A 24099-nucleotide genomic window follows, 5' to 3' on the forward strand; every position below is an offset into this window, starting at 1 on the left:
AGCGTTGATAAGAGCACGGTTGTGTGCAAATTATGCAAAAAGGAATTCGCATATCACCGCAGCACATCAAGCCTCAAGTATCACCTCAATGCAAAACATATAGCAGCTAGCGTGGACGTTAGCCTCTTTTATCGCGTTCACACCAAACTAAAATACTAAAATGAGTTCATGAGAACCTTTTTACCCCCACGAAAGTCCCTGCTAGAGAGCAGAGAGCTGCTAGAGAGCAGGGACTTTCGTGCGGCTCTCTTGTGAGAAAAGAGCTATATGTCTGATTGGCTGGGCGGATTGCAAACCACGCCCCGTAAAACTCCCAAAAAGTTTTGTGAAGCCGCCATTTTATTATCCTCGTATTAGCATTATTAGCATTAGCCCAGCGCAGAAACGCAGAGAGACTAACTTATGGCAACACAAAATAAAACATGGGAGCGGTGGAGATGAGGAGGTGTCGGCGTTCTGGCGATTTACTCGGAAGGCTGCTGGGACTCCCAGCAGCTTCTACTGAAGCCAGTCCCCAACTCCGGGGACTTCCGGCCGGGGACTTTGGGCGGCAGTATACGCCGTGAAGTGGTTTGCGGCCTGCCAGTAAACCCAAAGCAGAAGAAGAAGAAGTGACGTCAGCGGCTTCATTTGCCTAATCCACCCCCAGGTTCAAAGAGTTCTCATGAACTAAGTTCTCATGAACCTTTGTGGGAAAAGTACTGCGGTGTGAATGCGCCTAATGGTATACTAAAATCCATGTGAAAAAAATTGCTTCTCACTGTTCTCAGGTCAAATATTTATATGTGATTAAAAATGCGATTAATTTCGATTAATTAATTACAAAGCCTCTAATTAATTAGATTAATTTTTTTAATCGAGTCCCGGCCCTAATATTTATATATATATATATATATATATGAATATGAATATATATATATTCATATATATATATATATTCATATATGTGTGTGTGTGTGTCCGCATCTGTAGCCTGTTATTGTCTCATTATACCGCACTGTGAATGAATCAAAGTAAATATATAATTCGTCATGAACACATCTGTCCATCAGACAGAGGGCTGCTGTGCCTCCTGTCATCATTAATGGACGTCTCTTTAAAATGACCGCTCAGAGGAGAGGAGTTCTCATTTCTCTAACCGCCTGCTGCTTCCCCTCCTCTCTCCTCGGTTCCCCTCCTCTCTCCTCGGTTCCCCTCCTCCGCTGGCATCTCCTGTGGGCGGGACTAAGACACGAGGATAGGAGTCGAGGAGGGGAATTAGAGAAATGGGAAACTTTCCTGGTCTTCATTATATGTTGTGCTGTAATTATTTTATTATAATTGTAATCATGTTATATATTCGTTTATTATAATTTTTTGCTTTGTATTCTCAGCACCTTGGTCAATGTTTAAATGTGTTGTACAGATAAAGTTTCACGTGACAACAGAGCTTATTATAATAAAAAACAGTGAGTGTATGGTTTGGGAAGTGTTTTTATTTTAAAACCATGTTCCTGTTTATGTGTAAGCAGAGCATCTCCTACAAGTCACACAGCGTACGTGCTGAGCTTTCATCAAAACACACTTTCCTCTTGTCCGGATGAGCAGCCTGACAGAGGATTGATCAGCTGACAGGATATCAGAGATCCTTTCAGAACATTCAAGTCTTTATATTGTGTCTTCAGCAGAGAAACAGGAAGTGGGCGGGGCTGGGGGTTGGTGTGGATGAATGGGTGGGTGAGCCTCCCCTCCTCACATGTTGGTGCTCATCCTGGTCTGGCTGTTGGCAGGTGTCAATTCTCCCTGGCTGCCTTCTCTGGGGGGGGACTGAGGAGGAGACACACCAGTTAAGTTAACATGCTCTCCGTTTAATGTCCCAGAGTTTCATCTAAAATAATCAATAGATATTACGGTGAGGATCAGCTGCCTGTCTTTCTTCATCTGTCTCTCATGAGAGTGCAATACTGAATTACAGCAGTACACTGTGTTACAGCTGTGTAAGGAGGAACTTGATGGGAAGCCAACCCAATCCCCCCCACTCCTACGCCAGAGCTGAACGTCAGGGTACGACAGCATGCATTCATTTGTTAGGATAAGCCACTTCCATCCATTACATCATAGTCAACAATGCAACCTACATATTGTGATATAACTAACTTATAAAATGAAGTTGCAAAACGTCAAGCAGCCAATCATTTGCCTACATGAGTTTGCTTAAGTTAGCTAGCTATGCTAATGTTGTTAGCAAACTAACCTTAGCTAAAATAATCACATTAAGCTTTTTGCATTGTCATCTGTTAGTGTGTTAACATTAACGTAGACGTTATGTGATGTAGAGATGTTAGTACCTTGACGTGGATCTGGTTGCGGAGCACGGCCGCTCGGAGGATCATGGCTTTGGCTCGTCTCTGGAACTCTTTGCCCATGTGGATCGACTTCTCAAAGGTGGTGCTCCTCTGGTCCACATCCCTCGCATACAGGATCTATCAGACAGTACCAGTCAGTGATGTTTCATGTGGAAAATGACTAACTGGTCAACATATAAATTGTATAAGTGTGTCACCTTGCTGTGGGAGTCGATGCGTGCGTTGATGAGCCCCTCCAGTATGAGCTGAGTGAGCTCGTCCTCCAGAGCGGCTACTGTGGTGTTGAAGGCCTGCGCCATCTTAGTCATGTCAGCTGACACGTAGGGGCTGAAATACTGAACAAACATAACTGTCACATGTCTGTCATTATACTATTAGATGGTACTTGTTCTTGTTTTTATTTGATTTAGCTGAACAGAGCTTTTGAAGCGGTCAGTGTCTTGTTTTCTGTGTAAGCTTAAAACAAACTTTTATTGCACCCTGGTTTCATTTAGCCTTTATTATATTAATACAGTATGTTGTATATACAATTTATTTATTTAATTGGTTCGTTTCATTTGTATCTATTCTTTGCTTGCTGTGGGTCAAAGTTGGCCAAAATCTAAGATTATTGAAAAACGTACACAGGGAAAAAGCATACATTGACAATAAAGGAGGTTTCTGAGCAGTTCCCGGATCATACACCCCCCTGCAACGTAGTCGAGTGTTTCAGCACCCTGGAGAGCTCCAGAACTAACAGTGCAGTCCAGAGGACACAATGATGTGACATTCAAATGTGGAACATTATGACATTGTGACTTTCCTTTTTGTTTGGTGTATATATTGTGAGGAAGGTCACAGTATACTCATCACTCCACACAGATCTAGTATTTATTTTTATAAATACCTTTCTTCTCAGCAAAGTGATACAAATGTATTTTTTCCTGATGTTGAAAAGCATGTCTCACCTGAATAAGGGCCCTGTTCCTGATCTGGCTGTACAGTGTCTTGACATGTGGGGCCAGGTACATGTCCAAAAGGAGGTTATCCTGGGGACACACACACATACACACACCAAAGTCACTCAACCCAACACATCAACTAAAAAATCATCACAATTATTACATCATCACTGCTTCACTGTGTGACGCCTCAGCTTAGTTTCCTGCTCACCTTCATTTCGTCCAGCAGCTTGAGACAGGATGCGTACTTGGACTCATAGAACTTGAAGATGATGTCCCGGATCTGAGGTTCCAACTCTAGAAATAACTTAAAGGAGCTGAGGACGGACAAAATATTAGATTAGATTTATTTTAACAAGACATTTTCAGTTATGGTTAATAAAACACCAGCTACCTGCTGGAGATGACGTTGCGCTGGAGCTCCTGTCTGTCAAATGTGGCCAAAGCACACATGCCTCCGTACACAGCTACATTACTGGGGGACAGGAGCTGCAGGAACACACACACACAATTTAGAGTTTAGGGTTTTGATATAGATATCGTAATGGTGATTTTAACCTACAGCCGTGGATGGTGTGAGGCAGCAGTCCAAGTAAGAAGAATCAAAAAGTATTCTATTCATAACACGATTGACCTTAAGCTATGTTCTACCCTGCTGTGACTCAGTCAAGCTGTTGGAGCTAGCATGGAGCCCAGAGCTACTTACTGGAAGAAACAAACAAGCAATTTCAAAAAGAAGAAGACAGAAGTGTCTTAATACGAAGTAAACGGAAGTATCCAGAATGTCAAACTGAGTTATTAGCAAAACCAGGTTAAATAACAAGACGGGAGCTGAAGTCTACAGATCACTGTGAAATTTAGCAGCAACAGCGTTCCTGTAAAGCAGGGTAGATCTCCATTCACTGTTCAATCATCAAAAGTTCTCCGTTTTTTTATTGAACATCTTTCTGCAAAGCTTTTGTCCAAAAAGTTCTAAATTTGGTATTAGGATCATTAACATAGCAGCAATCAACTATATGCCAGTTAAGACATATCTGAGTAATGTCTGCTTACGCAGATGATGGATGAAGGAACCCTTCTGCACATGCATGTTAGTGGATCATATCCATAATTAGGACTTGAGAGATTGCTGAAGCATGACATCAGCTTCTGTTGGCCTTCGGAAGGTGTTATTGCAGAGAACACTGGATATTTTGGATCCAATGGATGAAGTTGATTTAGTGGATCTAGTGGAGAGTTCATTGGCTTACATCACTCACCTCAGGACAGTCACAGTGGTCAAAGGAAGCCTGCAGGAAGCACTTGGCAGCTGGTTTATATTTTCGAGAGGCCAACTCTGCCAGTCCTTGAAACAATAAACAAGGTTAGATAACTACTGTAGAGCGGTGCAGGACCTCCCTGTTCCCTTGTCCTGAAGACAACAGCCTGTTGAACCTGTTTTTGTTAGATGCCGCAAGCTGAAGAGATTTTGAAGTTTTGTTTTACAACATAAAATAAATATCTCTGGTGAATGTCTGAAAATTCTACATGTCATAAAAACAGAGGTGGCAAACAAGTGACTACATGACATGTTACTTGTTAGACGCTTTTATCCAAAGCGACTTCCATACTCAACACTGTGGGCAATCCCCACAGGAGCACTTTGGGGTGAAGAGTCTCAGGGACACAACGACATGCTGACTGCAGTGGGACTCGAACTTGCTACCCCCTGATTCGAAGTCCAGCACACTATCCTGAGCCACAGCGTACATGATGTAGTTACAGTATGTAGTTCCTTTACATACTAATGTTATCATTCTACTTCTTGCGATTCATTTGCGCTTAAAAAAATGAGGAAGCACGGCTCTGCTTTCTGCCACAGAGTCAGAACTAAACATGGAGAAGCAGCAGCGTTCAGTTATTATGCTCCAACCATCTGGAACTAACTACCAGAAACCTACAGGTCTGCTGTGACTGACTACTTTTAAATCCAGGCTGAAGACATTTATTGGACTACTCATATTACACTGCAACTTTTATTCATGTATTTTATCTGTATCATTCTATACTAGCTTGTTTTATGTATCTTTGATTATGCTCGCTTTTTAATGACGGTTTAGAAATGCCAATTGTGTTGTGTTTCCGCTGCACTATTTCTAAATACTCTTAATCTATTTCATTTTTGTAAAGCACTTTGAATTGCCTTGTGTTGAAAGGTGCAGTATAAATAAACTTGCCTTTCTGTATAAAATGTGTAAGTATCATAAACATGGTTTTGCCAAAATTAGTATTTTCTGCAATATTCTGAAATCTAATGGAAACATCTCATTGATTATATTCCAGGGAGCCCTTGTGATGCTAACTCTTGGGTTGGCCTAGAAATATATGACATCACTCGACCCCTCTATATCCTCTGAAGCAACTACTTACTAAGATTGTACAAGGCTGTCTTACCTGCAGCACACTTTAATTTGGTGAGGACCGCTTGATTTTGGCTATCGCGCTCTCCTCTTTGCTAAAAGAAACAGAGACAGATCAAAACAGGTGACATCACAGTGAGGAACTTTGGGTAACAAAGAAGGGCTTGCTGTTTCTCAAAATGAATGTTTGTGTGAGTTTCACATTAAACACTGTCACGGAATGTGCTGTGTGAGGGCTCACCTCTGCTATCTCTGGCGTGGATTCTGCTTTGTTGACGTAGCTCAGAACATGAGACCAGTTCTGGAGGTAGACACTAACCTGTGGGCAGCGAGGACAGGGTTTAGTCCATCTTTGTTTCTGTAGTCTAATTGTTGAAACTGCTCCAATACCCCTTTCCCACCAAACCCGTTCCAGTTCTAGCTCCGTGTTAGGGCTCTTCTGGTTTCAAACCGGTTCTCCTTTTTGGCCCCAGTTCTGTTTCCACCGCCGAGAGCCCGACTGGAGCGACGTTATGACAGCATTGTTTCTGATTTTCGGCACATCCGCTCTCAACAACAACAATGGCGGACTGTTGGGCCGATGCTTATGTTGCTTTAAATTTAGAAGCCAGATTAAATTAAAGAACGACTTCTCCAATGTTATACTCTTTCCCAGAGTGCAGTGCTTCATTGTTTACCAATGTGGTTCATACCGCTGGAGTGATACGCTGTTCGTCCACCGGTGTTCAGCCGGTGACTGATGGACGCTGGAAAGCAGTAACTCCATAAGTGGATGTGTTTCGGTCTGAATGGACACTGTTTGGCATCACAACGGCGTTAATACAGTTTCTCTGGTATTGGATGTGTGATGTTAGCATAGCAACTGAAGCTCATCTGACTATCTTGACTGTTTGTTGCCATCATATTGTTGTAAAAAGCATTTTCTACAGGCATATTTTAACGGCATATTTTTCCTTATGATATTACTGATGATATTCTGACATGGCAACCTATGTAGCCCATGTATTGATTTGGTTCATGACGAGCAAACAAGTGCTGTCAACTATGAACCGGTTTTCGGGGCCAAGCGCTGGCCCCGCTGTGGTGGAAACAGGAAGAACTGATTCTTAAATCAGGCACTAGCTCTGAACTGGAACCGCTTTCGTGGGAAAGGGGTTCTAGTGGTTTCCACCCCACACTGCTTTCTTGTTATGTGGCAGAAAGCATTACAACTTTAACCTGAAACCCAGGTTTAGCGTGCTTAATACTCCACAAAACGGCAGTACAGAATATATCCATAGGGTACAGAATATATCCATAGGGTACAGAATATATCCATATTGAACCAGTGAAGCATCGCATGCATCAATAACTCAGAATACTGGCTATTACCATGGTTACTGCCATATGATGTGTATGCATGTACCTTGATGACATTTAGACACATGTTGATGACATGCTTGGCACTGGTGCAGTAGTCTCTGGCTCTGGAGTAGCACTTCAGGGCATTACTGAGGTCTCCACAGTCCAGGTAATGATCTCCCAGGTCATCATGGCCTCTCCTGTGTGTGTGTGTGTGTGTGTGTGTGTGTGTGTGTGTGTGTGTGTGTGTGTGTGTGTGTGTGTGTGTGTGTGTGTGTGTGTGTGTGTGTGTGTGTGTGAGATAACAGAAGCCAGGTTAGATGCAGATATAGGTGGGTTAGTGGGTTATTAAGGGAAAAAGACCAAGAGGAATAAGAATAATTGTATCTAAGCTTTTTGATATGACCATACTAGAAAAACTGGTAAGAATATTGATAGGGCTACATTATTAATTTCTATTAAAAAAAATCATAGTATGGACTAGTGCGATATCCAAAGCGCAGTTAGCACAATATTTGGTGAAGGCTACATATCTGAATCAAGTATTATGAAATAATTGCAATTTCTTACTCAAAAATGGTTCTGCCCTTAATATTGATGTTAAAATAAGTCCTTGTGCCTTGTACCTGATGCTCTCTTTAATGGAGTTTCCCTTGTAGTTCTTCAGATCAGTGTCCAGTTTCTCCAGTTTGAGCAGAGCCTTCTTCCTGGTGGACTCAGCCCAGGCAGAGTCAAGGGGGGGAGGGACAACCCCACCCTCAGGGACTGTGTCAGGCACACCCTGCACCTCCCTACAGGGGAAGAAAATATACAATAAAGTTAAACAATTTTGGTTTAAAAGAGTGTGGGTTTGTGAATAGTAACTACCACAATCTATGTGGTAAGAGAACACTGTTAGGCTGCTCACATGGTGATTTTAAATCAGGATTGCACTCATGCAGAATTTCAACTTCACCATTGACAGCCATAATATATCCCCCCCCCCCCCCTCACATCCGCAACCTCGGAGTCATCTTCGAAAGTCAGCTCAAATTCAACCACCACATCAATCACATCACCAGGATCTCCTTTTTCCACCTCAAAAACATTGCCCGTCTCCGCCCATCACTCTCCTCCTCTGCTGCTGAAACCCCGATTCATGTATTCATCACGACTCGACTACTGCAATAGCATCCTCTACGGCAGGGATGCCCAACCAGTCGATCGCGATCGACCGGAGATTCCCAGTCGATCGCGAGATGTGTCTAAAAATAGAACAATATTCAGTTTTATCGTTAATGTCCTGTAACATAATCTTCCTGTGCCAGAATAATGCACTTGAACGCATCAAAGCTTTGTGATTGGCCGGCGTGACCCCATGTGTCGGGGCGTGGCTGGTGGGCAGTGCACTAGTTAGCTGACGTTGTCCGTGTCAACAGGAGTGACAGTCCGCACACACACAAGACCGCAATTTATGGCAGAAGCAAAAAAGCCCAAAATATATAATTTTCACTCCGAGTGGGAGGATGATTATTTTTTTATCTATTCCACTTCAAAGTCCATCTGTCTCATCTGCAATGCGAGCGTGGCTTTATCGAAGAATGGTAATTTAGGAGCGGCATTTCAAAACAGTGCACAAACGCTACGAGACGGAATTCTCTCCTAATTCTGCCCTATGCTCCCAAAAGGGGAGGGGCCTGAAAGGACAGCTAAATGCACAGCAGTCCATTTTCACCAAGCCCAACAACAAGAGCAAGGCTGCTACCATAGCATCTTATCGTGTCAGGCACGTTCTTGCGTAACACATGAAGTCTTTCAAAGATGGCGACGTTGTGAAAGAAGCATTCCTGGAGGCTGCCGACGCGCTTTTTGGGGACAGTAAAAATAACAGAAGCATTTCAACAGGTTTTTGATATAATAAAAACTCAAGTTAGATACCGTTATTAATCAGCTGTAAGTTTTAGTTTGTTTGAATTTATTCATGATAATTATTGTACAAAATGGTATAAGAATGCAAACTTAAATTGATTATAGTCTATCATCAATTCAGGTTAAGAAACTAGTGTTGCTTGCATCCTATTTAAAAAAAGGCATTTATTTTTATAATCTACTAAAATGCAACAAAAAAAGGGTTTGATTCTATTAATTTAGTCTATTTTATTGCACTTTGGCAGCAGATTCCTGTGTAGCTTCAGATCTGAGTTGTCTTATTAGTAAGCCTAATTTATACTTTTGTAGCAACACTATTTTTATATAATGACAAAGAAAGCGTGACGAAAGTAACTTCGTCACTGTGAACTGACGGCTTCGGGCCTCGTAACTCAGCACTTTAGTGAACAGTTTTGCACTTTATTAGCGTGATTGCACAGTACCGTTTGGCATGGCATATTTGCACATTTTATGTAATTTATACTAATTATTGAGATAGTATTTATTAAAGGATTAAACCGTATTGATTGAAATGTCGTCTGGCAGGTGCTGGTCGGGTCCTCGGCTCCACCTGACAAGATAGGGGAGTTAGCGAGAGCGCCGAAAGTGCTTATGCTGGGGTAGAATGACAGCGGTTAAGAATAATCCGGGTGCACATAATATGTGGGGGTGTAGACATCATAGCGTTAAGTGGCAGTAATTGTTCAAGTGCTGACTGCGTTTAGTTGGGTTTGTATGTGTGTACTTTTGTTCAGTTATAATTTTGTGTTTGAAAAGTGTTCCCCCTCCCGTTATGTCTGTTGCCGATTGTGTGCACCTGGTGCCCTATCTTGTCTCCTCCCCCCTCACCTGTGTCTTGTTGTGCTGATTAGAGTGTGGGTATTTAGGCTCTGTTTCCCTGTCTGTTGAGGAGGCAGGGACTGTGGGTGAGATCCTGGTGGCTGCAGGCTGGGCTCACGTGAACAGCAGCAGGATTGAGGCTGTGTGTGTAATGTGTTCATGTTTTAATAAATGCCCACACAGGGTTGTATTTTTGGACGTTCAGCCTCTGCCTCCTTGCTTGGTCTGGCCGCTCAATTGTCAGCTTCACAGTCTTTTCTTTTTCCCTGTGTCATATGTGGCAGCACTGTTCAATGTTTCTTGAAAACATTACCCACTGTAGTGACGTGTGAATAAACTCCAACTCTGTATCAACAACACTGTTGTGGAGCTTCAGTTAAATACTTGTATGTGTGTAGATTAGAAAGAGGTAAGATAAAGGATCTGCAGTATTTTATGAAGTATTCATCGTACAAAGGTCAGTTTTATACAAGTAGAAGTGTGTATTTACCTAGTAGTAGGCTGTCAGTAATATGCCTCTCTATTTGGACTGGTAGATCTCGGCAGACTGGCAACTTTAAAAGTAGCTTTCGGTTAAAAAAAGGTTGGGCACCCCTGCTCTACGGCATACCACCCAACCTCCTCAATAAACTCCAACATATCCAGAACTCTGCTGCCCGCCTCCTCACCCGCTCCCGAGACCACATCACTCCCATCCTCCAGAACCTCCACTGGCTCCCCGTCCATCAAAGAATCGACTTCAAAGCCCTCAACAATCAGGCCCCACCCCCCCTACCTCACAGACCTGCTGCACCACCACACCCCTTCCCCCTACCTCACAAACCTGCTGCACCACCACACACCCCCCTACCTCACAGACCTGCTGCACCACCACACCCCCCCCTACCTCACAGACCTGCTGCACCACCACACCCCTTCCCCCTACCTCACAGACCTGCTGCACCACCACACCCCTTCCCCCTACCTCACAGACCTGCTGCACCACCACACCCCCCTACCTCACAGACCTGCTGCACCACCACACACCCCCCTACCTCACAGACCTGCTGCACCACCACAGAGCCTTCTCCGTCGCTGCCCCTTCCCTCTGGAACTCACTCCCACAACCCATCAGAGACTGCACTGACCTCACCACCTTCAAAACACTCACCTCTTCAATCTGGCTTTTAATGTGTGATTGTTTTTGTATTATTTGACTTTAACTTTAAATATGTATTTTTTCTTTTCTTTTCACTATATCTGTATAGCGTCTTTGAGCACCTGTAAAAGCGCTAACAAAATAAACCTATTATTATTGTTAAAAAAGGGCCCTCTTCAAAAACATTGGTCTGGATCAGAGGAGGATCAATGACTGAAATACCTAGTGGCCTCTGTGAGTTTGCGGTGGATCTCTTCATAGGTGTCCACATTGAAGGTCCTCTGGACGAAGGTGAGGGCCATCTTCAGGGCCTCCACTCTCAGCTGAGGACAGTGCTCAGCGATGAACTGAAGCCTCTCGATGCGCATCAACCCACTGTAGCTGGTGGCATACTGCTCCAGGTCCTACACAGGGAGTGACAGGGGAAAGATCTTAAACAAGGTCATGGTCATTAATTTAAAAAATGACAAAACCTCTCCAACAGTACTTAGTCACATGGACCAGCAAAACAAATAAACATTGGTTACCGCCATTGGCGCATTTCACCTAATTTGCTGATGTGCCTTTGAGAGAAAAAAGGGCTAACAATGGCCGATATATCGGTGATTCAATATTCTAATTGATAACAAAATGTTCTCAATAAATAATGTTGAAATTGAGAAGGTTGGAAAACTTTTTTTAAAACACATTTTCTTTACAGAGAGCAGAGTACAGAGCCCTTTTGGTTCCAGTATTAACATTCCAGGTACCGTGCCGAGCCGTGCGGGGCCCGTTTTTGGTTGCGCTTCCACTTGGCCTAGTTTTGGCCCGGGGCTACTTTGTCACCTTTTTTCTAGCCCGACTAAATCGTGGTTCTAGGGCCAGGAACAACCAGGCTGAGTTGGGCTGTGTATGCTAAACTAGAGAGAGAATCGCTAGCAAGGGGGCTACAACTACAACAAGATGAACATATTTGACCGTGATTTAAATTGTAATACACGTTTCAAAATGATGCCGAAGTAACAACATACTGATACCGGTTAGTAAAAACCATGAATTAATGCTTTGACAAGTCTGCAGACAGACGGCAGGCGAAAAACCCTTTTAAAATGTGTGTTTTCTGAATGGAGATCGGCTAAGCTAACATTATATATGCTCCGACCGTCCACACTCACAACAACGGCCTATACAGACATAAATAAACCAGCGACTGTATTCGCCATGACACAGGCAGTCTGTGGTTTGTACTTGTTTAACTTCTGTCTAGTTTCTGAACAGATATGAGGAGCTGTGAGCTCTGAGTGCTAAGAGCTAACGGCTGTGTTGTTTTTTGGGGCGCTCATTGAAGATGACGTCACGGCTCCGCCTACACTGCGTTACTATAGTTACTACCCCAGTTCCTAAACTGTAATGGAAGCGCAGCATTAAAGTGAGCCGGGCCTAATAAGGCCTAACCAAACCTAGCGAGGCCTGCAGTGGAAACGCGCCATAAGAGTATTTAAATACAAGTGTTTCAGATCAGTACCAGTGTTGGGTTCTCCACAATGTAGTTGGTGTCCGGAGCATTCTGCTGGTCATCCTGGGGGTCGGCGTCTATCTGCATGGGTTCCACAGACCCCTGAGGAACACAGCAGAGGTTAGCACATATCACAATACAACACACGATCCACATTATATATAAAAATAATTCCAAATAATACTAGGATTAAAATATTTAATCGCGATTAAAATATTTAATCGCATGATTGTCCATAGTTAATCGCACATTTTTGATCTGTTCTAAATGTACCTTAGAGGAATATTTTTCAAGTTTTTAATACTCTTATCAACATATGAGTGGACAAATATGCTTTATGCAAATGTTTATTATCATTTGAACAATGACAAATATTCTAATGAATATTAAACACAACAACCTCTGAACATTAAAAATATTCGCCTCAATAATACAATACAAAGTGTGTGTGTGTGTGTGTGTGTGTGTGTGTGTGTGTGTGTGTGTGTGTGTGTGTGTGTTCGTTCGTTCGTTCGTTGGAGCCAGAGATTTTCACAAGTCTTTTTTTGCAAGTCCAAGTCAAGTCTTTGGTCACGAGTCCAAGTCAAGTCTCAAGTCTTTGTGGGGTGAGACTTGATCAAGTCTCAAGTCTTTGGTCACGAGTCCAAGTCAAGTCTCAAGTCTCTAAAAAATAAAAGTATCATGTCTCTTCTGGTTGTAATAAGCCTTCTATTGTCTGTTGCTATCCAGTCTGTTAAGAATACTGCACAGCTATATCTAAGAAATTCAAAGCATTTACTGTATTATTATTTATCACTCCTATATCTATTAGCATACAGTATCAGTACTGATTAGTTGTTTGTTATATGATCACTTTAAACAGGCTATTGCAATGCAATATGAGGAAAAACATCACAGTTTAGCTAAATGCAAACAACTTATAAGCAAAACACTTCAGAATCAGAATCACAAATACTTTATTAATCCCCCGCAGGGAAACTGTGTTAAAGTACTTAAAAGTACTTAAAAGTAAACATTTGTTCTGTGCCATTTGCAACTAAAAAACTATTGCTGCAATATTATCTGAAATATACTGAACTGGTGATATTAAAACATGACCTGTTCCAAAAGAGATATCTACCATTAACACCATTTACCAGCCAAATGCTGGTAAATCATGCAAGTGGCTGGTACTGTATGTTGCACGCACCAGCCACAAATAACAATGGCAATCTATTGAGTGGCTGGTAACATTTCAACATTCACTAGGCTAGCCATTTGGCCAGTGGACAACAATGTTAAAATGAGACCTCTGCAACCGTATTGTTTAATTACACTGGGTCTCTAATGACATCTTTTAAGTCTACTATAAATAAACATATTCCTCTATCCTCTCACTCAAACCCAGTGTAATGGTAACCTGATAAACCTGTAACATTAACGTTACGTGGTCAACAATAAACCTGTAACCTGCCTATAAACCGACAGATGTATTTATGTATGTAACTATGTATTTTTCTACGTTTAACGTTAGCCAGTAGATGGTGGCAGCGGAACGTAATGATTAACGTTACCGACCTTTTTTATGTCATGTCAAGAGTTGGATGTCAACGCCACTCAACGCAAACAAGTGTGACAAGCAAACATTCACTCATCTTTTCAAATATTCAGTTACAAAGCTAGTAGCAAGCTAAGTTAACATTACATAGCTGATGCTGAGCTAAACATGTTTGCTAACCGTCCATATGCGTTAATGTGACTGACCTCTCCGGGTGAGTTTTCAAGTGCCTGATGAAATTTGACGTTGTTGCACCAGCATCCTTGATTTTAATATTGCAGACTTTGCAGTGTGCGCTCCTTTTGTTGGTGCCGCCGGCGTTTTGTTCGAAGTTTTTATAGTTGAACCTAATTACAAGCGGTACAGCTGCAGGTGTGCCGCCGGTCGCCATGGTGTTACCATGATGTTAATGTTAATGTTAAAGGTGGGGTAGGTAAGTTTGAGAAACCGGCTCGAGATACACTTTTTGTTATATTCCATGGAATGCTCTTAACATCCCGATAGCCGGCCCGGCTAAAATAACTGGATGGCCTACCTGCCTGTCAGCCTCCCATCGGGGCACAAACTTATCTCGTGCCCTCATTGGTCATGTGCGCGTTCGTGTGTGATGGAGGAGGGGCTCTGTAAGGAAGTGGCAGATTTTCTCCGGTTGTGTATTTTCAAATTCTAGCGATCTCGAGCTGGTTTCTCACACTTACCTACCCCACCTTTAATACGCCAAAAATAGAAAACACAATGATTGTTCACGAGTCCCAAAACACGAGTCCAAGTCGAGTCTGAAGTCTTTTGAGCAGGAGTCCAAGTCAAGTCTGAAGTCTCTGTGTGTGCGACTTAAGTGCGACTCGAGTCCGAGTCACAGACTCGAGTCCGAGTCACAGACTCGAGTCCGAGTCACAGACTCGAGTCCCCATCTCTGGTTGGAGCTATGTGCAACTCAAGGCATATGCTCGAACGGGAGCTGCCTGGACGCTGCAATCATGTTGCGCACTATCCGAGCTGAGTGTGCTGACTTCTCGTACAATGTTCCACTGTCTGGCTTCCTGCATAAAGTCAAGTGCTCGGCACAGTTGTGGCGAAATGTCGCTCCTCTGTTTTCATTTAAACAGCTCCTTATATCCGTTAGCGCAGCTAGCTAGCACCAGATGCTAACCACAACAATACACGTAAGGTCTCTCTCTCGCTCGAGCCACACATACACACACCCTCCCGGTCCTCCCGATGGCCAGTCGGTGTCTGCCGGTGAGCGTGGAAGTGTGGTCTGCCCATGGATGTATAATAAGAACTGCCAACTGCAAGCAGGCAGCAGGAGCGGGGCTGTCAGCATCAGCTTGTAGATGGTATTTTAAACTCGATGCGCTCTGAAACTACGGGGCGGCCGAGGAAAAAAATACACATGCGTTAATCGCGTTAAAATAATTAGTGGCGTTAATTTTTTTTTGTTAACTTGACAGCCCTAATAATAATAATACATTAGATTTATAGCCTATAGGCCTAGTGCTTTTCTACAACTCAAAGACGCTTGCACGCTTACACATGTCCTGCAATACACATGCTGCAGCTGCTCACTGTTTGTAAAAGTAAATAAATAGTATTTTAATTTCAATAATGTACTTTCTATACCCTGCTTCATAAACAATACTGACATCCCTGTGCTCCTCCGTGTCTGGGGGTCCGGGGATGTGAGGACCGCGCGAGGACACAGGCTGCTTTACTTCATAAAGGAAATGGCGGTCAATATTAACAACATAGGAGCTAAAACGCTTAATAACCTTCATTACATGTTAGAGAAAGAACATTAGAAAGTTCGACAAAGATGAGGCTGTTAAACGGGCAGCGAATCCGCTGTGTGTAGAAAGAGAGAGAGAGAGAGAGAGGGACGCTGAGCTGCACCATGCAGCGATCAGCTGATACGGAGCATAGAGAGAGCTGTGGTCCGCGGGGCTCGGCCTCCTGTCCTCACAACTCTTATTAATCGCGGTATCGGACAATTGTTATTTGTTCCTACTCAGCAAAATAATTGTAACATGACGTGTTTGAGTTAATGTACCTACTTACACTGAACAAAAATATAAATGCAACAGTTTTGTTTTTGCTCCCATTTGAACTCAAAGATCTAAAACATTTTCTATATACACAAAATATCCATTTCTCTCAAATATTGTTCACAAATCTGAAAAGATCTGTGATAGTGAGCACTTCTCCTTTGCCGAGATAATCCATCCCACCTCACAGGTGTGGCATATCAAGATGCTGATTAGACAGCATGATTATTGCACAGGTGTGCCTTAGGCTGGCCACAATAAAAGGCCACTCTAAAATGTTCAGTTTTATCACACAGCACAATGCCACAGATGTCGCAAGTTTTGAGGGAGCGTGCAATTGGCATGCTGACAGCAGGAATGTCCACCAGAGCTGTTGCCCGTGAATTGAATGTTCATTTCTCTACCATAAGCCGTCTCCAAAGGCGTTTCAGAGAATTTGGCAGTACATCCAACCGGCCTCACAACCGCAGACCACGTGTAACCACACCAGCCCAGGACCTCCACATCCAGCATGTTCACCTCCAAGATCGTCTGAGACCAGCCACTCGGACAGCTGCTGCAACAATCGCTTTGCATAACCAAAGAATTTCTGCTGTCAGAAACCGTCTCAGGGAAGCTCATCTGCATGCTCGTCGTTCTCATCGGGGTCTCGACCTGACTCCGGTTCGTCGTCGTAACCGACTTGAGTGGGCAAATGCTCATGGCATCTGGCACGTTGGAGAGGTGTTCTCTTCACGGATGAATCCCGGTTTTCACTGCTCAGGGCAGATGGCAGACAGCGTGTGTGGCGTCGTGTGGGTGAGCGGTTTTCTGATGTCAATGTTGTGAATCCAGTGGCCCATGGTGGTGGTGGGGTTATGGTATGGGCAGGCATATGTTATGGACGACGAACACAGGTGCATTTTATTGATGGCATTGTGAATGCACAGAGATACCGTGACGAGATCCTGAGGCCCATTGTTGTGCCATTCATCCACGACCATCACCTCATGTTGCAGCATGATAATGCACGGCCCCATGTTGCAAGGATCTGTACTCAATTCCTGGAGGCTGAAAACATCCCAGTTCTTGCATGGCCAGCATACTCACCGGACATGTCACCCATTGAGCATGTTTGGGATGCTCTGGATCGGCGTATACGACAGCGTGTTCCAGTTCCTGCCAATATCCAGCAACTTTGCACAGCCATTGAAGAGGAGTGGACCAACATTCCACAGGCCAGAGATGGGGACTCGAGTTTGTGACTCGGACTCGAGTCGCACTTAAGTCGCACACACAGAGACTTCAGACTTGACTTGGACTCCTGCTCAAAAGACTTCGGACTCGACTTGGACTCGTGTTTTGGGACTCGTGAACAATCATTGTGTTTTCTATTTTTGGCGTATTAAAGGTGGGGTAGGTAAGTTTGAGAAACCGGCTCGAGATCGCTAGAATTTGAAAATACACAACCGGAGAAAATCTGCCACTTCCTCACAGAGCCCCTCCTCCAACACACACGAACGCGCACATGACCAAAGAGGGCACGAGATAAGTTTGTGCCCCGATGGGAGGCTGACAGGCAGGTAGGCCATCCAGTTATTTTAGCCGGGCCGGCTATCGGGATGTTAAGAGCATTCCATGGAATATAACAAAAAGTGTATCTCGAGCCGGTTTCTCAAACGTACCTACCCCACCTTTAACATTAACATTAACATCATGGTAACACCATGGCGACCGGCGGCACACTGCAAAGTCTGCAATATTAAAATCAAGGATGCTGGTGCAACAACGTCACATTTCATCAGGCACTTGAAAACTCACCCGGAGAGGTCAGTCACATTAACGCATATGGACGGTTAGCAAACATGTTTAGCTCAGCATCAGCTATGTAATGTTAACTTAGCTTGCTACTAGCTTTGTAACTGAATATTTGAAAAGATGAGTGAATGTTTGCTTGTCACACTTGTTTGCGTTGAGTGGCGTTGACATCCAACTCTTGACATGACATAAAAAAGGTCTGTAACGTTAATCATTACGTTCCGCTGCCACCATCTACTGGCTAACGTTAAACATAGAAAAATACATAGTTACATACATAAATATATCTGTCGGTTTATAGGCAGGTTACAGGTTTATTGTTGACCACGTAACGTTAATGTTACAGGTTTATCGGGTTACCATTACACTGGGTTTGAGTGAGAGGATAGAGGAATATGTTTATTTATAGTAGACTTAAAAGATGTCATTAGAGACCCAGTGTAATTAAACAATACGGTTGCAGAGGTCTCATTTTAACATTGTTGTCCACTGGCCAAATGGCTAGCCTAGTGAATGTTGAAATGTTACCAGCCACTCAATAGATTGCCATTGTTATTTGTGGCTGGTGCGTGCAACATACAGTACCAGCCACTTGCATGATTTACCAGCATTTGGCTGGTAAATGGTGTTAATGGTAGATATCTCTTTTGGAACAGGTCATGTTTTAATATCACCAGTTCAGTATATTTCAGATAATATTGCAGCAATAGTTTTTTAGTTGCAAATGGCACAGAACAAATGTTTACTTTGAAGTACTTTTAACACAGTTTCCCTGCGGGGGATTAATAAAGTATTTGTGATACTAATTTCTGATTCTGAAGTGTTTTGCTTATAAGTTGTTTGCATTTAGCTAAACTGTGATGTTTTTCCTCATATTGCATTGCAATAGCCTGTTTAAAGTGATCATATAACAAACAACTAATCAGTACTGATACTGTATGCTAATAGATATAGGAGTGATAATAATACAGTAAATGCTTTGAATGTCTTAGATATAGCTGTGCAGTATTCTTAACAGACTGGATAGCAGCAGACAATAGAAGGCTTATTACAACCAGAAGAGACATGAGACTTTTATTTTTTAGAGACTTGAGACTTGACTTGGACTCGTGACCAAAGACTTGAGACTTGATCAAGTCTCACCCCACAAAGACTTGAGACTTGACTTGGACTCGTGACCAAAGACTTGAGACTTGACTTGCAAAAAAAGACTTGTGAACATCTCTGCCACAGGCCACAATCAACAACCTGATCAACACTATGCGAAGGAGATGTGTTGCACTGCGTGAGGCAAATGGTGGTCACACCAGATACTGACTGGTTTTCGGACCCCCAATAAAGCAAAACTGCACGTTTCAGAGTGGCCTTTTATTGTGGCCAGCCTAAGGCACACCTGTGCAATAATCATGCTGTCTAATCAGCATCTTGATATGCCACACCTGTGAGGTGGGATGGATTATCTCGGCAAAGGAGAAGTGCTCACTATCACAGATTTTTTCAGATTTGTGAACAATATTTGAGAGAAATGGTTATTTTGTGTGTATAGAAAATGTTTTAGATCTTTGAGTTCATCTTATGAAAAATGGGAGCAAAAACAAAAGTGTTGCATTTATATTTTTGTTCAATGTAATATAGCACGTCCTAAAAAAAAAAATGGAAAAAAAATATATATATTACAAAAAATTAATAAAATCGCACGTCCCTGCGATGTGAATATTGCGCATGCACATATCGCGGTTATCGCCATGACACGATATATTGTTCAGCCCTACTGGACAGTGACACTGAAGAGGAAGACTCAGAGTTGGATGTTGATGAGGCCCAGGAAGAGCCCATTGACTGAAAAGGTTTAACAAAAATGCAGAGGGTTACTTGAAGGAAGATTTGCATGTTTAATGGGACTTTTTGGAGGGAGAAGGACTTGTTTCATTTAAAGGTCCCATGTCATGCTTTTCCGGTTATTACCCATCCCCTTGTGTGTTATGAATGTTTTTATGCATGTAAACGGTCTGCAGAGTCACAAACCCTCAAAGTACACCCTGTAGCGAGTAAAACTAACAGAAAATACCTCCCCAAAACGCCTCGTTGGAGATTTCTCATTTTCCATTGTTTACTTTGTGGGTATCGCTACATAGGGATACCCAGTAGCCACGCCCAGAGCTATGACCAGGCTAATTGGTCCAAATTGACCAATCCACAGACTTCCTCACACACACACTCAGTGCAGGCAGCTCTGCTGATCTCTCCTCCCTGGCTGCAGGCTGATAACAGACAGTTGGGATCGCGGCGAAATTCTCTCTGCAGACCCATTCTCTCCGCAGATCCATTCTCTCCGCAGACCCATTCTCTCCGCAGACCCATTCTCTCCGCAGACCCATTCTCTCCGCAGACCCATTCTCTCCGCAGACCCATTCTCTCCGCAAACCCATTCTCTCCGCAGACCCGTTCTCTCCGCAGACCCGTCTCTCCGCCAGACCCGTTCTCTCCGCAGACCCTTCTCTCTTCGTCCCTCGTCCGCTACCCATTCTCGTCCGCCGACCCATTCTCATCCGCAGACCCATTACTCTCCCCATTCTCTACACGACCCATTCTCCTCTGCAGACCCATTCTCTCTGCAGGACCCATTCTCTCCGGCAGACCCATTCTCTCAGGCAAGACCCATTCTCTCTGCGGACCCATCTCTCTGCGGAACCCATTCTCTCTGCGGACCCATTCTCTCTGCAGACCCATTCTCTCTGCAGCCCCATTCTCTCTGCAGACCCATTCTCTCTGCAGACCCATTCTCTCTGCAGACCCATTCTCTCTACAGACCCATTCTCTCTGCAGACCCATTCTCACAGCGTTATCAAACCTTTTCTTACTCCAATATCAAGCCACACTTATTGTTTTTACTCGGCTGTGACTTTGTGTGTGCTCAGGATGAGTTTGGCTGTGTATCGCTAAACAAGGAAACGACACCTCCACGGAGCTTAGCGCGATTCACAACGTCCCGACCGGTCCCGACCAATCAGAGCACACTGTGCTCACAGGGAGGGTGGGGGCTGGAGCTATTGGAGCTACAACAAGCCGTTAAGTGAAATTCAGTGAATATACGTAGTTTACAGAGATGCTGTATGAGAAACCAATGTGAGTTTGGAAAATTGCACAATATAAATCTATTCTAGTAGACCTCAACAATGCAATTATGATCAGTGGAAATGGCCATGACATGTGACCTTTAACATTTTGAATGGGACTTTGTGGGGATTTTTGGATGGGGGTGCATTTTTGTTCATTTTTTAATGAGTAGAGTTGGGGGTGATGAGTAATATTTAACTCAACATTCCTGTTTTCGTTTTTCAATTAAACAAATAATTGTTCAATAAAATAATTAAAACTTGTTCTGTTCTACATAAAACAAATTAAAAGAAAAATACAAAAAGATCTGTTGAAATGTCATGTTTTTTGTTTAATTTTGTATCGAATATTTCCAAAATTCCCCAGCTTAACTTCCCATGGAAACTTTCCGGCAATGTTCCGCCCCTTTGCAACCCTATATAGCCTACAACAAACTCTGAATAAACATCATTTTATGTCGAACAAGTGAATACTCATCAAATCCTACCCCTTTTTTGATATTTTCAATAAATAAAAACATTCACCATCACAACTGAACCAAATCAAACAGAAAACGCAAATAAAAACATTCATAATATAAAAAACCCTGTCTTACTTCGACAGTTCATCCATCTCATGCCCATTCAATAAATTGTATTTAAACATTTCTTTAAACTGAATACATGTTTTCCTCCCTGCTACATAACTACATTAAAACGTGTGACTGTATCATGATGACATGTTGCAGTAGTCCTCACTAATTGATCCTTGAACACACGCATTCCTTTCAGACGTCAGCTTTTGGATACTGTTATGCATTGTTTTATTGTGCTTTGATGATGATCACAATCACATGGTTCAAACTGAATTGAAGTCAAGCAAATGTTATTGCCTTTAATTTGATAAAGAGTGTGTTTGTAAGCTCTTTATACATGATTTTATTTACAATTCTTATGGGATGAATATTATATATTTGTATCCATTTCCCCACAATATGTTGTACAGTATATAGTATCCTCTATTATAATAATTAAGATACTCTATCAATTTCTTAATCATAAGATTCTTGTTCATTTTGAGTTGGTCAAACGGTTCCAAAGGATTATTAATTTCATTTTTATCAATATTAAGTTTCTTCTTATCAAACCAACTCTTTAATTTGTACGCATTTGTATGTGTTCTATGCGACACCTCAAAGGAAATGGTCACATTATCCTAGTCATGACCATGAGCACTAACTCTGTCACTATATTGTTTTACAATATGTATTCCTATGCATATATTTATATATTTTTATTATGCAGCACATCATGCATTCCTGGGACAGGAATTGGACACAACTTATGTATCTTTCTTTCTTTATTAATGTATGTCAGCTCACATTTTAAAATGTTCTTATATAATAATTGTATATAGTTTCTTAATATTTAAGTGTGTAGAGCTGAGTGTAAGAATGTATTCGTACAGTGCATCTGCCTGTTATGCTGGGTACACATGACAGTAACATATCTTGAATCTTGATAGAGCGCTAAAGCTTCATCAGCCGCCCATTGTACAGCTAGCTTAAAGCTAATGTGACAAACTGCTAACAACAGGAAGTTGGCTTGTCAATGCTAGCTTTCGTTAGCTACAGGCTACAATGATAAACACAAACTGTTCTTCAGTCTATGTTATGTTTTGCTGACGAACCAAATGTAGGATACGTGTACATCAGTAACTACAGGTTAGCTGTATTAGTTGTTTTGCTGGTGAAGTGAACAAAAATGCTAAATTCGTCATTATGTTATAAGCCAATGGAGGCCTTCAGTCGGCTGTTAAGCCTGCAGTTCTAAACTCAATCGCAAATGTTTTACCAAAATACATACATGGTTTATCGTTTTACAGAAGTGTAAGGGTAATTCCTCAAACTAGCCCACAGTAGTAAATAATGTCAACGTTATTATTTATTCTTGTTTCTCAACTGAGCGTCATATTAGAATGCACTGGAAGTTAGCAATACATTTAAATGTTAACATTAAGGTTATTAATAAATTAATTTCTGCATATAAATCATACACATCATCCCGCATGATGATGGTGGTATTGCGAGCTCTTAAATGATGAATTTAAACATGAACTGGAACGTAGCTTACATTTTAGCTTTAGCTAGCTAAGGTTACACCATAGCCAATGAAGATCAATCATGTTCAGTCTCCAGTGCGACTGGCTGGTTGTAAATGATTAATAAAGCGACGGTTAAGACTTACCTGAAAGTTAAAAACCTGCACGGGCAGAGGCATGCTCCGTTTTTCAGACTTCGGTGTCGTTAACGTTATGGTGGGATATATCATAAAGATGCCTTTTGCGGCGTGCACTGTAGCAGCCGAGTGGGTCTTCTTCGTCTTCGCTGTCTTCTTCTTCTATTAGCTATAATGGCGGTTAGCAAACAGCGAATAGGTGCATTACCGCCATCTATCGGACAGGAGTGCTGAGCAGTAGACCGGAGAGACAAATAAACTTCATTTTTTTAAACACAACATTCTCTCTATAATTATGGTTGCTCTTCAGTACATTTGTTAACAGACTGAATCCTTGTCTAATGGTCTCCCTAGCAGATTCCCCACGGTAAACTGAGTTTTTGATCAGCTAAATCAGGGGTCGGCAACCTTTTTGATATGAAGTGCCATTTAAAAAAAGAAAGTGTGATCAGTGTGCTGACGATCGGAAACTGTCAACAGGAGGGCGGGGGGAGTCTCGCTGCTGGGAAGCAGTAGGCTTGTTTGAGACAAGCGAGACCTGCGCAGTTGCGATCAACGTCTTGCTAGTGCGTTGCATGATGGTTAGTCATTTTGTCCGACTTGGGCTGCTTCTCAGGTCGACTAATTTAATTTCCTCGCTCCTCGGTCCTCGGTATCACCGGAAGTTGATTTGCCTGCGCCATCTTGAGTACCGTCCCATGGCTCTTATTTCTGCCGGAGGACCGAGGATCGAGGAGCGAGGAGCGATAACGGAGGAGCGATAACCGAGGAACCACCAGACCATCCTCCGATGAAATCCTCAGATACTCACCCCGCCCCCTTACTGTGTATCGCTCACTGATTGGACGAGGCAGTGCATGCACTGATCTGATGCTTCTTGACATGAGAGCAGAGTGAAGAAAATACATGAACCTCACGGGAGTCACTCCTCAGTTTATACCGTGTTTTGTTTCAATTCATGTATCATTTAGTTACAAATATGT

At 42.6% G+C, this 24099-nt stretch overlaps 1 protein-coding gene across 2 annotated transcripts; it reads right to left on the bottom strand.

Annotated features, from left to right (window-relative positions):
* Positions 1–1455: 1455 nt before the first annotated feature.
* Positions 1456–23548, bottom strand: gps1 (G protein pathway suppressor 1). Of its 2 annotated transcripts, none has more exons than XM_034237661.1 (14): positions 23126–23548; positions 12417–12509; positions 11135–11316; positions 7653–7817; positions 7091–7226; positions 5927–6004; positions 5720–5780; positions 4546–4631; positions 3681–3775; positions 3498–3603; positions 3293–3373; positions 2543–2680; positions 2328–2462; positions 1456–1806 (listed from the first exon to the last, which is right to left on the bottom strand). In XM_034237661.1, exons 1-14 carry the CDS (start codon positions 23207–23209, stop codon positions 1732–1734), a joined length of 1515 nt encoding a protein of 504 aa, XP_034093552.1. In that variant the 5' UTR covers positions 23210–23548; the 3' UTR covers positions 1456–1731. The 2 variants fall into 2 exon arrangements, with proteins under 2 accessions (XP_034093552.1, XP_034093550.1); XM_034237659.1 differs by having other exon boundaries at positions 4537–4631; positions 23126–23545.
* Positions 23549–24099: the final 551 nt, after the last annotated feature.

Source organism: Gymnodraco acuticeps, unplaced genomic scaffold (genome assembly GCF_902827175.1).
Source record: "Gymnodraco acuticeps unplaced genomic scaffold, fGymAcu1.1, whole genome shotgun sequence".
Classification (NCBI taxonomy): Eukaryota; Metazoa; Chordata; class Actinopteri; order Perciformes; family Bathydraconidae; genus Gymnodraco; species Gymnodraco acuticeps.

Excerpts from the sequence above, each read along its gene's own strand:
- gps1 (XM_034237659.1), bottom strand. The coding sequence starts at position 23,209 with ATGATATATCCCACCATAACGTTAACGACACCGAAGTCTGAAAAACGG. Across the intron at positions 5,781-5,926 it reads CCACGCCAGAGATAGCAGAG|CAAAGAGGAGAGCGCGATAG; the intron begins GTGAGCCCTCAC and ends TGTTTCTTTTAG. Across the intron at positions 3,604-3,680 it reads CGCAACGTCATCTCCAGCAG|CTCCTTTAAGTTATTTCTAG; the intron begins GTAGCTGGTGTT and ends GTCCGTCCTCAG.